Source organism: Phaenicophaeus curvirostris, chromosome 22, assembly GCF_032191515.1.
Source record: "Phaenicophaeus curvirostris isolate KB17595 chromosome 22, BPBGC_Pcur_1.0, whole genome shotgun sequence".
Classification (NCBI taxonomy): Eukaryota; Metazoa; Chordata; class Aves; order Cuculiformes; family Cuculidae; genus Phaenicophaeus; species Phaenicophaeus curvirostris.
This window is the reverse complement of record NC_091413.1, coordinates 2497126-2519087: the sequence shown is the minus strand read 5'-3', so window position 1 is coordinate 2519087 and position 21962 is coordinate 2497126. Positions and strand designations below refer to the sequence as shown.

Here is a 21962-nt window from a genome sequence, read left to right as displayed (position 1 = left end):
GTCCCACCCCTGCCATGGGCAGGGACACCTCCCACTGGATCACGGGCTCCAAGCCCCATCCAACCTGGCCTTGAACCCCTCCAGGGATGGGGCAGCCACCACTTCCCTGGCCATCCTGGGCCAGGGCCTCAGGATAAAGACAGGTACCCACCCACAAACAAGTTTCAGTCTAAGTAACATCTTTCACTTGGAGGTTATTACTCTGTTTGGGAAAACAAGCGAAGTTTGATATCTCTAAGGACCTTCTCAGGAGAAGGCTGGATGCAGTGCTCAGAGTTGCAGGTTTTCTGGAGAGCAGGCATGACCTCTTCGTTTTTTACCCTAGAAGAGGATCATCTCTCTGCCAGTTTTTGCAGGGTGTGTAAGGAAAGGAATTTGCTTTTTTTGTATACTCTCGAAGTAAAAGAGGTCAGGAAACAGAGGGAGCTGCCCTGAACTCGGAGAGGGAAAGAAAATATCAGATGTTACTATCAAATTGCTCCTTCTTTGAGAATATTGCTTATGAATTTGCCTTTTTAACACAGTGATTTTTAGGCCAGCTAGAATCACGGTGAGAAAACATCTCCTAAAATAGTTTAAACTGGTTATTGATGGGGTACATCAAACAGCCCTGTACCATGTGTTTGAAGCAAACCTAAGGTCAGTCTCTGTACTGTAGCATGAAGAAGTAAAGGTTCACACCTACAATCACGCTGGCACAGGGCTAGTTCTTTTTTTTTAGTTCTGCTTCCTCACAGGGTCCACAGTATCAGGGAAAGGATCACACAACAACTCCAGCGAGTGCTTACTCGGTACTGCTGCAAGTCCGTCTCCGCAAACCTACTTTGTACAGGGAAGGTGTATGGGTAGGCAACCAAAGACCAAGACAGACTGAGTGCTATCCTACTGAGAAAGGACATTTTACACCTTCCCTACATTTTACTGTCAGCAACGTGCTCTTGAAGAGATGTTTTGATTCACTTACTACTAGGCTTCCAACTGCAACGCTGGCTTTGTGAGCTAAACTAACAAGGCAGACCGGTTTAAAAGCAACACTGTCTGCATTCACTGTTAAAGCTTTGAACAGAAGAAAAATAAAGCGAAAGAAACCAGTCTTGGAACTCTTGGATAAACAAGGCAAGACTGCATTTGTGAACACTAATGGCGAGAAGCTCAGAAATGGTTTTCCCCTACCTTCACTGGAAGCAGAGCTGGACCTACCCTTAATGATTATGAACAAACAACACATTTTGCTGGGACAAGAAAAACAGATCAGTTTAATCATCTGTCCAGATTCCGAACCCCAACCAAGTGATTAAACAAACAGTAAAACTGATACTAGAGACTGTCAGGAATGCTTTCCTCTCCCTTTTCATTTTCCCAATCCACCTACTCAGAGTATCTCTTCTGAAAACGGTGCTTTCTTTGGAACTGGCATTGTATGTTCTACATCTTGCAAAATTCTTAACAAATAGCTGCACTTACAGTGAGTTTACATGTGTTTTTCTCATTAGGCACATGCAGAAGGATTTCAAAATGCTGGCTACCGAAGGCCACAGTCCTCTACCACTATCTCAGAGAAGAGGATTTGTTTGCAGATCTCACACACATCCCTTGCTGGACTATCTTAATTACCGCCATCTAATAATACAATTAGAGCACATAAAGTAGATATTTACCAAAAGATGAGGCAGCTGTTTTCTTTATAAAGTACAGAGCCAAAAGAAAAGATGCCATCCTGGATATCATAATTAGCCATTAAACCGCATCAGGGAAGATTTCTGCTTAGTACAATGCAGTCATTTACAGCCTCAGCTTTAGTAAACTGCAGGGAAACCATTCTGCTACAAGAACGCAAAAAGGAGGTAAATAGAGAGTAACCAGAAAGCACGAGCAAGCTTTTTTAAAACGTAACCACAAGACCAAATGACATTAATCTCCCTCAACTCGGTGCCGTGTCCATTTTTATCAGAGGCCGCTGGCCTCACCTCCATTATTCAGTACAATCAAAGTGTCCAAAGCGTTCAAACAAAGGATCAGCAACCGTGCAGCGTGTTCCTTACACAACAGGCCGAGTCCTGCCAGTACAAGGGCAAAGCCACATCTCAAGGACCAAAGGATAAATTAAGCCTGCGTGCAGCAGCCGGCCACTCAAAGGACACAGCCACTTCTTTGAGCCTTCTTCTCAAGCTCTCTCTGGGTGTTTCCGCATGGAGCGATCACGGAGCTGCTTCCGTCAGCGCCGATGTCAAGGCAAAAGAAACAGAACTTACTCGCTCACCTAAGGGTTACCTGGTGGCTACAGAAAGGACAAGGGCTGATTCCACCTCCAGCGCTCGCAGAATAGATGGTCAAGTCACACAGAAACACCAAGGCACTTTCCTCTTCCCATAGGAGGATGGGAAATAGGAAAAAAAGAAAGAAGAAAATAGGAATAAAACTCTTCTAGATGCTGAGTTTACTAAGCAGGTTTAACACTTGGCACTTTGCTTCCTCTCTAATTTCTTTCCAAATAAAATCCAGAAATCTCAGCATTTTAAGGAGCCAAAAAGCCACGCAGAATAAACTGCAATAATACATATGTAAAGAGCTGTATTTGATGCGGCAACATCTTTAACTGGAATAATCAGCTGCTGGAGAGGAACTATTCGTAAATGCTTGTGGTGATAGGACAAGGGGGAATGGGTATAAACTGGAGAGGGGCAGATTTAGGCTTGATATAAGGAAGAATTTCTTCACCATGAGAGTGGTGAGACACTGGCACAGGTTGTCCAGGGAAGTGGTGGCTGCCCCATCCCTGGAGGTGTTCAAGATCAGGTTGGATGGGGCTTGGTCAGCCTGATCCAGCGGGAGGTGTCCCTGCCCATGGCAGAAAGTGGAACTGGATGATCTTTAAGGTCCCTTCCAATCCTAATGATTCTATGATCTTCCCTCCCATAATGTGAGGTACATCAAGAGAAGTATGGACCTGCTAAGAAAGGGGAGCAGAGTTTCATGTCTTCAGGACTGGACTCCCACACTGCTGAATGTTTCAAGGATAATGCTGCTCCCCTTTTACTCATCATAAACACAGAAAAAAAAAACCAAAAAAAAACCAAAAAAAGAAAGCCTGGCCTCTGCATTGTAGAATTTTGAAGCAAAAAAAGGCTTGCTGCTTTGCAAACACCAGCTGACCTCGCTAAGTTATTTAATACAAAAGGAGGTGGAATAGAAACTTCAACTGTCCCTGTTTCCAAGAGGATGTGAGCACAGCTCACTGCTCTAATTGCCAGTAATCATCCTACGCATTTACCCTGGAGATGTTAAAATTGGACCGAGCAGCAATAAAGACAGTGGACTAGCTATTCAGTTGACAGAAACACTGATAAATTGGGTCCTTGCAAAGAAATTCCACTAGCAAATCCGATCCCTATCAACCACAAAGCACTCAAGACTCCAATGGGGAGACTATAACATACTGCAAATTCCTTGAGGTCTCCTACATTCTCAAGGCAAGTATCAGCTGCACGGAGACACTGATGGATGCCCTTTCTCCATGTCTATTTACAAGGGAAAGATGACAGTAACACAGGAAAGGGAGTGAGAATTGGCCAGAACTTGAAGGGGAAAAGAAATCACCATCTGAAAGAATTTCACCTAGAGAGGAAGGCAGAAAATATACTGCAAATCATATCAAACACAACATCAGCATCAGCCAAACATACAGGAACCCCAGCTGTCATAGAAAAAAAGAGAGAAGGGAAGTAATTTTAATTATCCAGGTATCCAAACTGAAACTTGTCATGATTCTGGAAGATAAAGAGCAGAAGAACAGGGAGAGAATTCTAGCGGTGATGCCATGCACAGAAAAATCCCTGTTTGTGTGTCATAAAAACTACCTTGTCAACCTTCTCACCTAGCACTGGCACAACTGGTGAAATACCTGCTTGGTGTTCCAGAATGCCCCCAGACCACACGCTGTCCTGGTGACACCAGGCTGCAATTAAAGTCAAATCACAAACGCGAGCATGAACAGGCTATTTGTGAAATGCCAGGCTCCTGCTTGAAGGAGAACCCAAGAACCCAAGCGAAGGAAGCCTGCTGTACTCCTCTCAAAAAGACTATGGAAATCTTTACAGGCTTTAACACTATATGCTAATTAATTCCTTAATTCAAAATTTTAATCTATTCCACTGCTGTTTATGGTTGGTTTCAAAGTGCTGAACGCAGATCTCCTCCCGGTGCATCTGGGTCTCCTCCTGCTGCCTGCTCCCTCTCCTGTGGCAGGCTGTAACGGTGATCGTGTTTCAGAAATTCTTATTAAATAAATCCCATTTAATTCAACCTACTTCACAGGCAAATTTTAATTAGAGATAGAGCAAGCCTATAAATAAGCTGCTGAACTCAAATCCTATAGAGATGGTTAATGTTCACACCAGCTGCACAGGCTGTGTGTGTATTCTTAAGCCAAAAGAAGGCTACCTGAGCACTGGAGAAAAGAAAAACAAAACTGTGCCTACACTACGCAGAGGTGCTCATTAACCAAACAGTATTAAACTTGTTTTTCTAACTTGTCCTGCTGCAGATCACCAGTCACAGGAAGCAGCCCAAACCTGATGTATCCCTTTCGCATGTTTTCATAGCATTAGCTTTTAATAAATATAACACACTCCACCCTAGGAGCTGAGCAGTCCTCGGGTTCCAGCAGAAAAAGCAGTTGTTTTAAATATTTAGATTACATTACAGCTGGGACGTTAAAATAAGCAGAGACTTGTACTTAAGGCAGCTATCAGAATCAGCTTGGCAGAGCACGTGTAAGCTACCCTGGTGTGGTTACAAAGCACGAGCTTTGAGGTCTCTCAGGCTGCTGTTCTTATCCATACTTTTATTATTTGTGCTACAATAGTGCTTTCTGATGTCAGCAAACAGAAAAGCACCACGGTGTGAGATGCTGTCTAAACAGCAGCAGTGAGGCACGCAGGTTCCTGGAATTTTATACATCTCAGCTGAGAAAATGGGGAAAAGCCAGGAGAAAAAGGCTATTCTCATCAGGCAGGGAGCTAACAGAGGCCTCAATTCAGCCCTGCACCTCACTGTGTCCAAGGACTTTGCTGAATCCAAGCCTAAATTTGTGGCTGAACACAACTTTTTTAAGTCTCAATCCAGTGCTTTAACAATGCATTTTAACCATTTTCTCCCACTTGGGAACAGCCCTCCAACCTTCTGCAGGTATTAACGAGACCTCCCTTCCAGTCTCAAGACTCCTTCTTCCCCATGAAGGCCTCAATGAGGTCACTGTTGATCCAGATCCTCAGGCCTAGGACCTGCTCTTAGTAATCCCTATTTTCATACCATTATTCCACATTTACTCAATTGACTCAAACTGAAACTTGGCTTTTACTTTTCAGCTCCTCCACCAACAGCAGGACTTCCGAAAAGTTTAAGGCATTTAAGTGTGCAACAGACCATGATGAGCGGAATGAAAGCTGGAAAAAACCACGGCCAACCCTGTGAACTGTAAAGTCAGCATCCCCATACTCGGTTTTATTACCTGTCTCAAAGAACTAATAAAAATCCAAGCATCTTCTCAAATCCATCTACTCAACCACCTGTGGGTTTGTTGAGGAAAGCATTTGTTAAAAAGCATTCTCCTCCCACTGCGCTCACCACAAGTTACACATTAGAACCAGTATTGTTCACGTAAACAAACAGTTCAGCTGGAAACTGGCTCCAAATCCAGTGCATTTCAGAGAGAGACTCTCAGCGACTCCACCAGGCATTGGATCTGTCCAAAACTGAGCTCCAGTGCTGCCACATGCCCTGCTACAGCCTTGCAAAGCAAAGCTGGCGGCAGCAGCAGCAGCGAAGGGTCAGGAATCCTCGCCACGGGCTGCAACATGCCTTGCATTTATATTCTTGGTCAGCCCGGCCTGTTTACATTGCAGGGAACAGCTGTCCCGGTGTGACCTGAAGCCAGCTTTGACTATTGCACAACCATTCCTTTCTCGCCTGCAGACAGGCAAACCTGGCCAAGAAGGATATAGGATAAAAAAAAAACCTTCACAAGAAACTCATGTGTTGCTCCATCTGTTCAAGCACGTTCGCTGTCCAAAAGATATTGGCAGGAAACATGCCATAAGCATCTCTATATGGGAAATTATGTGACTGCATTAGCAGTTGAACCCCAGCCCTTTCGAACCTCCTGTCCAAGTGAGCTGCTGTCTTTTTTTCAGTCTAATCTGTGAATATTGATTAACTGAGGAAGCAGTCTGAGCTAACGGAGAAAATACAGAGGGTTAACAATGAAAGGACACAAATCTTCAGAAAACCTGCTTAGGTTCTACCCTCATGGAACTACTTCATAACTCCCTGAAGATACCCTGTTCTCTCAATAACATTAAGGCTAAAAGAAATTAAACAGGGAGGAGATTGAGATACACATGGCAAAACAAACAATCAGAGGGAGGTTCTACCTGGTTTCTTTGTAAAGATCATCTTGCCTGTATTTCAAGGCCAAGAGTCCTATGGCCTGCCCGTTCTTACCTGCTGATCTACCTGCCCCCTGGAAATCCCCTTGAATTCTGACTGCTCTCTAGACCCTCACATCCAGTCTACTTTTAAGCCTCACAGCCTGCTTAGTAATTCTGAAACTTTCCATTTATACACCCAAAATATTTGCCAGATTCGATCACAGCGGTTGCCCCAGCATCCGCTTGCCTGGTTCTGATCCATACAGATTCGTTCTGTGGGCATCAATTCTTGTCACAGAGCTGCAAAGATCATTTTCCTACCCTGTTATTTTTAGCACATGCCCCCTCTGCACATTCGTCTACCAGGTCCGTATCTTCTAATGCAGAAATAAACCACTTGCTTTCATTTTATTCCGTGTCAAAAAAGACAAGCTCCTACCTTCAACTGCCCTACATCAGCCTCTGTCACCTGCTTGTTCAGTTCTCAAACAAGAATGGAGGTGGGCATCCTTTCATGCTGCTCTTTAGTCTTGAGAGGATCTCCTTAAAAACAGCAGCAAAAATACCTCGTTAAAATCTTCATTGCGATACCAACCAAACCAAATCTCCATCCCAAAACTCTTGCTCCTGCACAGCAGAGCAGCGTCCACTTCAAAGGCAGAATCCTACCTGCAAGGCACTTTTGGCCAAGTACGCTGCCTTATCCGAGTGAGAACAGGTGGAAAGAAGGCTTCTATGATTTTGTTCCCTTGCTTGCTGGATTTTTCCAACAGCTTTCACAGTTACACTCAATGAACACAGAATGCTGCAAACACAAACGCAAATCAGCTTTCTGATTTCCAAATGACATATGTCCAGTGTCCAAACGGCACATAGAGCATCGATTGCCTAAGCCTCACTGATAAATAGGCAACTCCTACTTTCACTTGTCCCCACGACAAGTATTTTGAGGGTGTTGGTTTTAATATCTTGTCTCTAAAAGCTTTGAAGTTACTCTGCATCCCCACGTTTGTCAATCAGGACTCCCATTTCTCAGTAAGGACTCCTGTTAGGGCAAGTGTAAAAACAGAGATGGCATGCTGCCTCCATGAGAAAAAGACACAAGACAGTGTTCCTCTTCTATCAAAAATTGCCCCATTCAGCTCATAATCCCAATCTGAGGGTGGATTCCTACTGCTTTAAATCACAATTGCTTCCTAGTTTTCAACACACCAAGTACCAAGAAAATCCATTTCTGCGCAAGAAACAGCTGCGTCTAAAAGTGGAGTTTGAAAGGAAGCTCTGCTGATACTGAAGGAATGCCTACAAAGCCACTCCTCAAAGTACTCCCTGAAGAAGTGTAATCAAGAGAGTATTAGTTCACACAATGGAAAGAATGAGGAGTTGAACCTCACCCAGGAGGATGGCAGAACAGACCTACCCTGGTATGCGATGGATAAAGATTGCGGAGAGCGTGTGATGGGCTCGCTCTGCCTATCCCGCAGTCCTGACAGACACCGTCAGCTCCCGCCCGGTGACGCGCTGACTGCACACAGTGCAGAAGAGAGGATATTTATCAGTCAAGCTTTTGTACAGAGCATGTATTTAAGATGGTACAATTCTTCCTCTGAACCTCCTCTGCTATAATCAATGTGCAGCAGAACATCCTGGACTGACCAGAGGTGAGACAGCAGCGTGGAGCCTCAGAGCAGGTCACTGCAGAACAAATTAAATCACTTATGGGAACGCATAGGATCGGATACATTTCTAATTTTGTATTTCTGGAAGTTAGTGATAGTGTTTTACAACAAAAGTTCTGGAAATATCAAGTATTTAAGAGCAGATGGGTAGGAATTCATTTCATAGGAACTGTCAGACAGAGTCATTATGGATCCTAATGATTCAACACCATCTATCCAGCTGTCAGAGTTCCAGTCATGACAGCCCAGGCATCACAAATTATAGCTTTATTTTTAGATATATTCATTATTTGCCATTTTTCAACCATCGAAGAATCAACCAATTCGTATCATATGTTATTGTGAGGATGTGTGAGGCTGTAACCTTAGAACCAACCTTTTCAGCAATCGGAAGTGACCTCTGAGCTCTTTCCCTGAGCGGAAAGAATCAGTTGCTGTAAGCAGCTAAGCAAGTTGGTAACACAGCTCCTTGTCTGTAAGACACACCACAAACACCACCTTTTCATAATTTCATTGCTGGTTGATATCATCACGTTAATGAGTTTGATCCTGTAACGGCCCTGCTTCGTTTCCCACCAACTGGAATAAAAATAGAAGGCACAAAGCACTTCCAAGGGTTGAGTCTTAAAGCCAGAACACAGTTAAACATCCTACTTCTTCTAAACATCGTCGTATCTACAGATGGAGGCAGCAGGGAAGCCTGAGCTTGCGGAACAAAGAGGCCCATCCCATCAAGAGGTGGTGCAGAAGCCACCCCCGAGAAAGCGGTTCTCTGTCAAAGTCAGGCTGTCCTGAAAATCAAGAGGAAGGTTCTGCAGTGTATCTGTTTTCCACACCTTTACTGATAGTGTAACATTAAGACTGAAAGGCAGAGTAATAAATTAAACTGTAACCGAAGTTCAGAAGGAAATTCATCACTCCTGCATGGTTCTTTTGCACCTTCTGAGCAGCAAAGCTGAAAGTACGCTGGGAACTCAGCACGGGTGCAAAGAACAGAGAACTGCTTCACTTCCTAACAGAGCTTGATGCGGCTCCACATCCTCAATCCAACTCCATTCCCATCCTCGGCAGCTCTGTCTTTTAGGCTTGGAAACAATTCGACACATCCCCTGTTTCTGAACACAATTATTCATTACATTATTTCAGGATCCAGGAAAGGCTGTGCCTTAATTACAACAACATGTGCCGCACTGCGAACCCAGTTCCCGACTGCTGCTCAAGGAGGCTTCACTCCTCCAGGAAAAGATTTCCTTCCTTAACACGAGAAGTACTTTCCACTCCACGCTGGGATTTACAACCCACCTGGCCAAGCAGCAGCCACCAAATCCCAGAACAGCGCCCAGAACCGCAGAACGCTGCACCTGGAACAGGAACGTTGCTGCAGTTGAAGCCTAAGGAGCACTTACAGAACACGCATAGCAGAATTTCTTTGGACGACGTTTTCAGGCACATGAGGCAGAAATTAGATACAGGATTTCGTTATGGTTAGTGGCAACCGCATCTCTAATTACCAACTACTACCAACAATTTGAAAAAGCCAGTGTAAACACAAGATGATGACAAAAAGGCCCATATTTACAATTAACACTTGCTAAGACAGCCAAGATTCAGATGAATGTTCTTCTAATTCCCTCTTTTTCACAAGTGTTTAGAATTCAGAATGAACAAAAATTTAGCTAGCAAACAAAAGCAAACAAAAATCAGGTTATCACCCTGCAAGGGCCACTGCCTACAGAGCGAGTTCCAGCCGTGGCACGACAATGAGCTGCCACCCTAACACATGCAGAAGTTACACTTGAGACTTGTTTAAATGAGACAAAATGTACAGGTCTTAATCCTCACCATCCACTTGCAGCCCTTCATCTTCCATCCTCCGCATTTCCAAGACAATTTTTACCCCCATTTTGGGACTAACAAGAGAATCCACTGCAGGGTTTTGGTTACCAACTCTGGCACCTGGTTGAAGACCAAGAAGAGCCTGAACATGTTTAAGACCTTCCCTGCTGGTTCAGCGCAACTCAGCACCACTGAGGTTTCCTGAGGATTCCCAGCTGGGCTCCCCAGCTTTCCTGAAGCCCCTTTCAGCACTGGAAGCTGCTCTAAGTTCTCCCCAGAGCCTTCTCTTCTCCAGGCTCAACAACCCCAACTCTCTCAGCCTGGCCTCGTACAGGAGGGTCTCCAGCTCTCAGATCATCTCTGTGGCCTCTTCTGGACTCGCTCCAACACATCCATGTCTTTCCTGTGCTGAGGACTCCAGAACTCAATGCAGGGCTGCAGGTGAGGTCTCAGGAGTGTGGAGTAGAGGGGAAGAATCTCCTCCCACACGCTGCTGGTCGCATTAATTTACAACTATAGGGCACATGTCTCTATCACTTGTGGGTGAAGGAGAAAAATCTATGAATGGACAATTTCAAAGACCTTATTTTGCAAACAAACTTTATGGTTTGTAGAGTTGTTTGCCAAAAAAATGTTTTCACAGTCCATAGAAACACAAAGTCAACGCATGAAGTAACACGCCAACACCAACAGCTCCCACAGAAGAAATACACACCAACAAACAACATCCACATTCCACCATGGGTAAAACCACAATTAACATTAAAGGCTTTGGGTCTCACGGAGAGGGAAGATGCTACACAATACGTAAAAAGGATGCTCAGGATGATATTTTTCAGCAAACACAGAATTCACACCTCAGCCACAGCACTTGGAACCAAGTCCACAGTAGTTTCCCACCAACCTGTTCTCTTTTTTTTACTCGCAAGGCATTTAAATATGCAAAATTGTCTTGCCGGTGACAGATGTGAGTACAAAGAGAAGTGATTTGCTACAAAAGGATTAATAGATTTTCAAAGTTACTGACTGGCAAACTGTCAAACGGATTTTATTGGTTTATTTTATTAGGGTTGTAGATAAGGCCGGTGGCACACAACCCACGTTTGTGTGCGGAGATCAGAGCAATGTCAGAAATCTCCTGCTCTGGTCAAACATCTGGCCTGTACGATCACAAAGGTCATTTGACAGCCTAGCCCTCATCGTTCCCAGCTCTCCCAGTAAGCAGGATGCACTGGGAATGAGGAGCAAGGATTGCAGATGTGACCGTTTCATGGGAACCAAAGCGCCAGGCAGAGGCGGCTCAAACACCAGCACCGGGAGCCCGAACGGCAGCACAGGGACCCAGAACCAGCACAGGCAGCTCAAACGCTGGCACCAGGAGCTCAAAAGCCAGCACAGGGAACCAAAAAGCTGGCCTAGGGAGCCCAAACGGCGGCACAGGGAACCAGAATTGGCACAGGGAGCCAAAAGGCCAGAACAGAGAACCAAAACGCTGGCACTGAGAAGCAAAATGCTGGAATAGGGAACCAAAATGATGGCACTGGGAATCAAAACAGTGGACTAGGGAACCGAAACGCTGGCACTGGGAGCCCAAACACAGGGCAGAGGAAGCTCAGACACTGGCACTGGGAGCTCAAAAGCCAGTGCAGGGAACCAAAACGCTGGCACAGGGAGTCCAAATGGCGGCACAGGGAACCAGAACCAGCACAGGGAGCGCAAACGCTGGCACAGACAGCTCAAACATTGGCACTAGGAGCTATAAAGCCAGCCCAGGGAACCAAAAAGGCAGCACTGGGAACAAGAACCAGCACGAGGAGCCCAAAGGCCAGAATAGGGAACCAAAATGTTGGAATAGGAATCAAAATGATGGCACTAGGAATCAAAACAGTGGATTAGGGAACTGAAATGGTACAGGGAGCCCAAACACAGGGCAGAGGCCGCTCAGACACTGGCACTGGGAGCTCAAATGCCAGCGCAGGGAACCAAAATGCTGGCAGAGGGAACCAGAACCAGCACAGGGAGCTCAAACACAGGGCAGAGGGAGCTCAAACACTGGCACTAGGAGCTTGAGAGCCAGCACAGGGAGCCAAAATACTGTCATGGGGAGCCCAAACAGCAGCACTAGGAAGCAGAACCAGCATGAGGAGCCCAAAGGCCAGCACAGGGAACCAAAACACAGGGCAGAGGCAGCTCAAACACGAGCCCTGGGAGCTTGAAAGCCAGCACAGGGAGCCAAAATGCTGTCATGGGGAGCCCAAACAGCAGCACAGGGAACCAAAACCAGCATGAGGAGCCCAAAGGCCAACACAGAGAACCAAAACACTGGAATAGGGAACCAAAACACAGGGCAGAGGCAGCTCAAACACGAGCCCTGGGAGCTTGAAAGCCAGCACAGGGAGCCAAAATACTGTCATAGGGAGCCTGAAGAGCAGCACAGAGAACCAGAACCAGCGTGAGGAGCCCAAATGCTGGAACAGGGAACAAAAAGGTGGCCCTGGGAGCCAAAACCCAGGGCAGAGGCAGCTCAAACGTGAGCCCTGGGAGCTCGAAAGCCAGCACAGGGAGCCAAAATGCTGTCATAGGGAGCCCAAACGGCAGCACAGGGAACCAAAACACAGGGCAGAGGCAGCTCAGACACTGGGAGCTAAAGAGGCGGCCCGGGGAACCGAAATGCTGTCACAGGGAGCCTAAAGAGCAGCACAGGGAACCAGAACCAGCATGAGGAGCCCAAATGCTGGAACAGGGAACCAAAAGGTGGCCCTGGGAGCCCAAACCCAGGGCAGAGGCAGCTCAAACACCGGCACCGGGAGCTCTGAAGGCAGCCCAGGGAGCCCAAACGCTGGCAGAGGGCACCAGAAGGGGCACGGGGAGCCGAATCCCCGGTGGGAGGCAGGTGGAAGGCCGGCACACGGAGCCCAAACCCGTCCCCAGGCCTCCTCCTCCCCCCACCCCCTCAGGCCGCCATGTTCGCGTGGATCCGGATCGCGGGGACTCGGATCGCGTCGCTCCGGCTCGGTCGCCCCGCGGGCAGGGACCGGCCCCGCTCACCCGAAATCCTGGTCCATGGACTTGAAGAAGAACTTGTAGCCGTGTGCGGGGCGGTTGCTGAGCACATTCTTGAAGTCGCCCAGGGTGACTTTCTCGGGCGGGACGGGCAGTTTCACCAAGTAGGGGGTCTCCTCCTCGTCGATGTGATAGATGATCTTGGTCTCCGCCATTGGGGAGGGGGGGAGACGGGTCTCCTCCTCCTCCTCCTCTCCCTCCTCCTCCCCTCGCTCCTGCTCCTCCTGCTGCTGCTCCAGCTCCTGCTGCCTGCTCCTCCTCCCTGCTCCTCCTTCAGCTCCTGCTCCTCCTCCTCGCGCTGCAGCTCCTCTTCCAGCTCCCTCTTCCTCCTCCTCCTGCTGCTGCTCCTGCTTCAGCTCCAGCTCCCTGTTTCTCTTCTTCCTCCTGCAGCTGCTCCGGCTGCTGCTCCTTGCTCCTGCTCCCTGTTCCTCCTCCTGCTGCTGCTGCTCTTACTTCAGCTCCAGCTCCTATTCCTCCTCCTGCTTTAGCTCCTCTTCCTCTTCTTCCTCTTGCTTTAGCTTCAGCTCCCCTTCCTCCTTCTGCTTCAGCTCCAGCTCCCCTTCCTCCTCCTGCTTCAGCTCTAGCCCCTCTTCCTCCTTCAGCACCAGCTCTTCCTCCTGCTCCTCTTCCTCCTCCAGCACCAGCTCTTCCTTCTGCTCCAGCTCCCCTTCCTCCTCCTGCTCCAGCACCAGCTCCCCTTCCTCCTCCTGCTCCAGCACCAGCTCCCCTTCCTCCTCCTGCTTCAGCTCCAGCTCCCCTTCCTCCTCCAGCACCAGCTCTTCCTTCTGCTGCAGCTCCTCTTCCTCCTCCAGCACCAGCTCTTCCTCCTGCTCCAGCTCCTCTTCCTCCTCCAGCACCAGCTCTTCCTTCTGCTCCAGCTCCCCTTCCTCCTCCTGCTCCACTACCAGCTCCTCTTCCTCTTCCTGCTTTATCTCCAGCTCCTCTTCCTCCTCCAGCACCAGCACCAGTTCCTTTTCCTCCTCCTGCTTCAGCTCCAGCTCCCTGCTCCTCCTTCTCCTGCTGCAACTCCTATTCCAGCTGCAGCTCCCTGTTCCTCCTCCTCCTCCTGCAGCTCCAGCTCCTCCTGGCGGTGCCTCCACACCGGCTGCGGGGCCGGCTCCCTTCATCCTATCCCTGCCCTCTCTGATCAAGAGACTAAGGTCTCGTCTCCATCTGCCCTCTTTCAGCTTAAAACTAATGAGTGATATGAGACAATTCCTTTAAGAGAGATTTATAGACGATGAAACAGAATTGTAGTGTAGCTGCAAGGGTGGGAATGAGTCCAAATGTGTAAAAGTTCACTCCTCCAGTGCCTCAGCACCCTCATTGTGAAGAATTTCTTCCTAACGCCCAGTCTGAATACTCCCCCTCCTAATTTAAAGCCATTCCCAATGTGCCATCCCTTCCTTCCCTGATCAAGAGCCCCTCTCCAGCTCTCCTGGAGCCCCTTTCCCTACTAGAAGCTGCTCTAAGGTCTCCCCAGAGCCTTCTCCAGGCTGAACAACCCCAGCTTTTTCAGCTTGTCCTTAGAGTGAAGGTGCTTCAACTCTCGCATCATCTCCGTGGCAGGTTGGTAACTATTCAGCAAGAAACAGGACAATATCCAGGAAAGAGAGGAATAAATTCCAGGGTGGGCACCTCTGAAAACAAGATCTGCTTTCCCTCTGCACAATGTGATCGCATAGTGACAGGACGAAGAGGAATGGCTTTAAATTGGAAGGGGGAAGATGTAGATGAGATATTGGGATAAAAATCTTCACGATGAGGGTGGGGAGGCCCTGGCCCAGGTTGCCCAGAGCAGTGGTGGCTGCCCCATCCCTGGAGGGGTTCCAGGACGGGTTGGATGGGGCTTGGAGCCCCTGATCCAGTGGGAGGTGTCCCTACCCATGGCAGGGGTGGAACTGGATGGGCTTTGAGGTCCCTTCCAACCCAAACCATTCTGTGATTCTGTAACTACTGCTATTTTTCATTTTTCAACTCTTTAATCATTCCCAGATCCCACCAGCACACTACCACCTGAACTCCGCAATACCACTTCCAGAGCCAAATTCTCCCACGCGGAGCCAGATCCGGGTGCCTCTCTACCAGCGGCACGGCTAATCCACACCTCAACAAGTTTTAACAATACTGAGAAACCAAAACATCATCGCCTCTCTGCTGTCATTTCTGGTAGAGTGAAGCAATTACAACATCACATTCACTGGGGTTCTCCAGCTCCAGGGATTTGCTCACCTGCTGACATTCACACTGCTAAACTGGAATGTCTGTATGATTATTTAAAAAGGTGAGATAAACAGCAAAGTAAAGGCATAGCCTTAGTCTTCGTCACATAACTAGGGATTTGGTAGCGGTTTAGTCAGGAATGACCAACTTAGTACGCTCCAAGAGCAGCAGCCACCAATGGCTGGTCATTCCTCGCTCTTTCAATTTTGGAATTTGATAGAGTAAGGCATAAAGTACAGAAGGTTTCTGTAAAACTATGTGTTCAATGTTGTCCTGCTTGTGTGAGCAGACATATGCTATCATTCCGTAAGCACCTGAGAGTATGGGAAGCATCTCTTGGCGTGGAAAGGATGCCGTGAATCCATCAGTTCTACCACACACAAGAATCTCTGAGCGAGAATGGGGAAGGCTTCCTTTGGCAGGACTGTAATGTTACTCTGGTAAAAGCTATATTTTCTGAGATTCTGAGCTTTTGCAGTATGAAACTCAGGCAAAATATTAACATTCAACCCTTTGGTCATTTTGGTTCATACTTAATGACCTCCTGAATTCCTCGGAGACCCAGGTGGTATCCACACAAAGGCTCGATCTGCAGAGAGCTCTGTTTGTGCTCGATTAGCTTTGCTTTGACTTTTGACAACTGGAAAGATAATGAGTTGTGTAATTGTCAGATGACTACCTTGGAACAGACATGGTAAGACTGGATCTATGACTCACACAAAGCTTTCTGTGTCTCTATAAAGCGCAGAAGAGAGGAGATAACCCACTTTCATGTTACTGTCAAACCACAAGCTAATCCAATTAGAGAGTGGACACAGGAATGCAGAATACACCACCTTAGCAAATCAGTGGTCCATCAGGGCTAATATCTTGCTTCGTGTGGAGTTCAGGCCTTAACACTTCAGTAGAAAATAAATATAAGGCATAAAATCTCTTGCTATTAGTGCTGCGCCCTCCGTGATGGAGCGAATAGCCTTGCTGGCCCCTGCAGGGAGCAGCTCGTGTCCTGAGGCATGAAAGCCGTTCACCCTTTATCTTCATTTATATGGCAGTGCACTTCATTACCACGCAGAGAATAACCAAGGCCTTTTAAAAAGCCATCCTTTGAGTGACAGTGACGGTGGCTGCTTGTCTCGGGGAATTCAAAAAGCTCATCACACTCTGGGTGCTTTGCAAATAAGTGTTTGTTTAAAGAGAGATGACAAAAACAAAACCAAAGCAGTGAGCATTCTAACACTTAAAGCTGCGACTTGGGACCCACTCTGAGATTTCACGGCAGATTTTTATCCACCTGCAAGAATATGTTTGTGAAGGAACAAAACCATCGTTCGGTTGGAGGATTATTTCTTCTCAAGCTGCAGTCGCTGGCAGTTCTGCCACTCATGTCCATGAAATCAGGTTTGACTATGAGTATTTTCACGTGGATACTCAGCTTGGGAAGATGAAGACTTGTGTTTTCCTTAGTTTCAGCAGCCCAGCAGGATCAGTGCGGTTGGCATCACTGCAAGCTTCCCACCAATGCCTGCCAGCTCTCCATGCCGCTTGTAGGACTGATGGTACCTACCCAGAGGCCAGTAGCACAGATCTGCTAGGAACTAAACCGACAACAGCTGCAACCCAGGAAAGATTCCTTCCAGATTGGCATCGTAGTATTGACCTAGAGATAGAAAATCTGGGTTGCCAAAGTACTGGCATCAGTAGGACTAATCCTTACACTCCTTCACTGAAGTATTTTTCTCCCAAATCACTATTGTTTAAAAAATAAAAGAAGAAATGTATTTTGCACTTTTATCACTGAAGGGATGTAGCACAAACTGGTGTCTGAGCAATCACACCAGGACTGTTAGCCAAACTATTCCTTCTCTTCAAAGATCTTAAGTTTTCCCCACGCTAAGCACTATGTGAAGACTTTCAGTGCATTAAAAAAGACAAGTTAAACAGCTACTATTCCTCTCTGGGGCAGAGATTCCATTTCGTTCTACCGATCCACACAGGCAAGATTAGCATCAACACAGAATAAGAACTGAACATGGAAATGCTCCTAAAAGAGAAAGAGAAGCAGAGAGATACGACCGCAACCATGCATCTTAAAATTAAGACGCTGTAGGCTGGCTCCAAGCTGGTACGTGTCAGCAGGATGCAATCCGAGTCTGTTTACACTGCTCATTTTTCTGATCCAAAAGATATGCAAGGTTTTTTTTTTTCTCCTTCTATTCTTCCTCTCTCTGCAGCAGATCCTGGGTACAGTCAGGTCATGGAAGAACTCTGTCCCAACAGAAAATAAAGGCATCAGACGCTAGAGGGAAGCAGAAGACTTTCAGTTCAGGAATCTGCTCCCAGCCTCCGGGACCAGGCTACCCAGGGATTTCATTGCCACTGGATTCACATACAAATAAACCTGGGGGAAATGACAGAGGGTATTTGCAGTGACATTTCCAAACATCCTTTTAATTGAGGAATGTGTGTTATGGAGGGATATTGCCCCATGGGTCTGTGGGAATGAGGCACTGGGGACTCAGCCTGGGAGGGGAAAAGAAAGACTAAAGGACAATATTCACACTGGTGCTCCACAGGGGCTGCCGAAAAGAAATTAGAAGAATGTGATGGAAAACATTAACCAACATTGTTAGCAGATGCACATAGCTTACGGGATTTATAGAAATGCAGAGTGTCTCCTCCAATTTCAGTCTCTTTTTCATCTAAGTTGAGCCTGTTGGTGGCTGTTACTGCTGCTGAAAATCCAGTGCATCTCAGTTCTGTTACCGTGCGATCCTGTACCAATGCAAGAATTACCGCACCGAACAATGTTCCTGGCCTTTCAAAGTCTCCCAGCAACAGCAAATCTCAAGTGAAAATCAGATACTCGTACAGAATGGCATCAACATCCCTACCCCTGCTGCTAACTTCTCTCCTGGAATGCAATTGTACTGCAAAGCAACGACCAAAACAGTGGAGATGAGTCTGCAAAGATGTGGAACGTTATTGGAAATGGCAGCAGGCTGAGTGCTTCAAATCACTGAGCGACATCAAGGTGTTTAAGATGAAGCACCTTTTTCTCCATCGTGTGTTTGCTGAAGATGGGTCTTCAGAGGGGAATCTTCACGAGACCCTCTGTTGTCCAGTAAGAAGCTCTGCCTGCAAAAGGAGGTAGCGATGCCTTCCGTGCAAGACCTCCCATATCACTGAACGACACACACAAAATGCTGTGGGCCAGAACATCCAAATTCCAGCTCTGAAAACCCAGTACTCCTACACTTTTCATCTTACTGCCAGTCGTGGAGAACCAGTCACTACTGCAAACACACATTTCTGGCAGCATCAAGCATTGTCAAACACCTTCACGCGATGCATGGATCATAGAATCACCAGCTGGAAAAGACCTCTTGGATCATCGAGTCCAACCATTCCCAGCTCCTGCTCATCATGACTTGATCTCTTTTCTTTCCTCAGCCATTTTCTGGTTCTGCTACCTCTTCTGATCAGCTGCAGCACTTTTGTTAAAAGGAGAGAGCCATACTTGAAAAGTTTACCCTGCAGAAATTGTCTTCAGAGCAGCTGATCTGCAGAGGGCACAGAAGTGTTTAAACAATTGATCTCAGGAAACAGTGGAGCTTTTCTTCTTAGGAATGTAGATTTGGATTTTTACTCTGCTTTCCTCAGTTCCCCAGTGTTTCTTGTTCCCCTCAGACCTTTGCTCTGTTAATGACTAGCAAGTCTCTCTCCACTGGTGAGGTTCTCCCCAGGCTGGGAGGCAGGGTGGAAACGGGGACAATCTGGACTTCATTTCAGTCAAGATGAAGGCAATGAAAATATTTAATTGCAGTGGTCTGCAAAGCAGGCCCTGTGGTTGCTAAATGAGTTTTTCCTTGTTCCCAGCTGCTTCCCAAAAAAATCAGACCAATTGCCTACAGAGACAGAAGAAAGTAACAAGAAGCCTCAGCAGCAAATAAGCAACAGTGCCTGGGCTGGAGTCTGCCCGCAGAGTCCTGGTGCACCAGAAGAAAAGAGCAGGGCTAAACGCATCGATGACACCCAGCACGAGCTACGGCCCCACAGAGGTACCAGCGAGATCTTCATTGTTTGCAGCCCCTGGCTCCACCTGCTCGAGAACTCCTTGCTCATTCCGAGCAACAGCAGAGCCCAGCAAGAAGGATCTACTCCCCATCTACTGCTCATTCTCTTCCTCTCCCAAACCATTTAACCTGGTTTTCTTGCCCTCTGATTATCCAAGAAAGCACAAGCAGCCATCACAGGGCGATTCACCCCAGTAAATAGGAATGGATGGAGTGGCAGGAGACTGGCTGCAGTGTTATGATTTATAACAGAGAATAAGAGAAAAAAAATATATATATATTATAAGAGAATACTTCCATCAGAGCTAGACAAGCAGCTCAATAAACTTAAGTTTGCTAAATGCACGTCTTTGCCACTTTTTAGTTTCATATCCTGCTTTGATCCTTCAAATTCTTGCACCTGCACCGTCCACCCAAGCAGCAATACAAGCTGTTTCCACCAGTGTCCCTGGAAGAACTCTGTCACGCCAGCTGGGATACTACTCAGCGGGTGGAAGCCCTCCAAGAGCAGGATGTGCAGCAGGGACTTTGCAAGGTGTTAGTTCTGCAAGGGAAAAAGGAATTTGGCTGGGAGCGAAGTATAAAACTGTGCAGTTAACTATTCCAGCAGGATATGTTATCTTCCCTTCTGGACCAGCAGAACTATGTTCTATGAAGGAGCTGCCAGCCTTCATCTCCGATAGATGGTTTGAACTCCATCTACAGCCACAGATCTGGTCGTTATTCGGCAATTTTGGAGAGTGGGCCCCAGGACCAAGTTAAATGATGACGTCCCATGTGGAAATCATATTGAAATCACTGGAATAACTTCTTACATTCAATCTGCACTTTGTCAGGCACTTCAGGATGCTCTGAGATTAAACACACGGTACAGCTATGGGAGGAATTAGCTAATGCTGGCTAAGGGTTTAGATAACATCTCCAAAGAGCAGGAAATAACATCAACCTTAACCTGGAACTCCATCATATTCTCCTTTATTTCTTAAATGCCAGGAGAGTTACACAACAGTGATAAATGGTGAAAGTAACAATAATAATGAAAATTAATTCTCTTACAACAAAATAAAAAGACCAAGCTTTATGGAACAAGTGATCCTCTCAGCCTTGAGAGGGAGCAGAGTGTGCAGAGCTGAAAGGGGGGGATCTAGTTCCAGTCTCAGTTTCAACCCCTTTTGAGGTCACTGCCATACACCCTTTTGAGTCCACACATGACCCTAAAAGAGACTTTCAATTCTCTGCCCTCACTAAGCTGCAGCACTCACTGAGAAGAAAGTGGTATAAAAGTATCAGGGGTTACAATTATTTTAACTAGCTGAACATAAGCCACACTTCTTGGGAAATGAAGGAGACTATAAGCGAGGCAAAGCCTACCCAGAGCCTACAAAATGACAGGTAACAAAGTCTATGAAGGTTCAGCATGACAGCAGCGCAGTGAGAACACGACTTTGAACAACTGGGGTGAAGCAGACGGACCAAAGTGCTTCACACCTTAACGTAAAGCCGTGAGAGGCAAGTTACCACCCTGTATTGGGAAGAGAAAGCCAGATGGTCGAACTGGATGATCTTAGAGGTCTTTTCCAATCTTAATGGTTCTACGAGAGGAGAGAGAGAAAACCAACCAGTCTGGTATTGCACTGGGTCTGTGCAGAGTGAACGGACAGCAGGGGTCCCACCCCGCCCTGGGTGGTTACTGCCGGTCACCCCTCAGTTTTCATGTGCAAGATCAGCTCTGTAGACTTCACACCAACGTCAAGGACTGACAGAACACAAAGTGCACATGTAAAGGATCTAAATGGCTTCTCACCAGTATTTAAGGGCAAATAGCCTTGATAATTCCTCTGTATTAAGAAATAAACAAACAAACCTCTTCAGTTTAGCGTTCAGTTTTCTTTCTCTCTGTTTTCAGCAGTTTGAAAACATACCTGGTTGTCCAGGAGGCTTGCCTGGATCCCTGCCAGCCAGAATTTTAACATGCAAAATCACACACTGGATGTGGCTGGCTGCTTTGGACCTGATCAGCAGTCCCATCACACCACACACGCCTCTCCCGGCCACGATCTTCACTGGGGCTCCCACCCTGAGCACTCTAGGGTTATACTGGCGTGTCTGACCATTACCCAAACCCAAACCGGTGATCAAAGCATGGATGAGGAACTCATAAAGCTCTCCCTAGCGCTTGTTTCAGAGGACATATTAATTTATTTTTTTTTTTACACCTTAAGCTATTTTGCAGCCCAGAAGTCAAATAAAATATTTAAGTGCCTCTGGAGTTTATGAGTAACCCCACTTTGAGCTGGTGTGTGTATGAGCTGTGCTAAGCAATTTGAACTGGCAAGGGAAGATCTCCAGCCCTTGACTCACAGACATGAAAGGGATGGAGAAAGACATTAATGACAATTACTTGAGACTGTGCCACCCTGATGGAATAAGCAGTGCAGCTGTATCCACCTGCAGGAATGCGGCTTGGGTTTCAATCGGGTCCGGCCAAAGGCAGCCTTGAATGACTGTCTGCTCTGGGGGAAGGGCAGGCGACAGGCACCTGGGCCCAGCCTTAGCCCCTCCTCACCACTCACAGGTCATAGAACAATCTTGGAATTCTCCACCCGCAGGAAGACATCCATGCTGAGACACCAGTTGCAAGCAGAGCCCTACTTCAAGAC

The 21962-nt window shown here is 47.0% G+C and overlaps 1 protein-coding gene across 2 annotated transcripts in view; it reads right to left on the bottom strand.

Annotated features, from left to right (window-relative positions):
* DVL1 (dishevelled segment polarity protein 1) overlaps positions 1–13761 on the bottom strand; it is a 66042-nt gene extending 52281 nt beyond the window's left edge. The window contains exons 1-2 of one of the 2 annotated variants that reach the window (XM_069874775.1): positions 13726–13761; positions 12992–13261 (exon numbers count right to left, since the gene is read on the bottom strand). In XM_069874775.1, the coding sequence (XP_069730876.1) occupies positions 12992–13161 (170 nt within the window). In that variant the 5' untranslated portion in view covers positions 13162–13261; positions 13726–13761. The remainder of the gene's footprint in view (positions 1–12991; positions 13262–13725) is intronic. The other variant, XM_069874774.1, reaches the window with a different exon arrangement.
* Positions 13762–21962: the final 8201 nt, after the last annotated feature.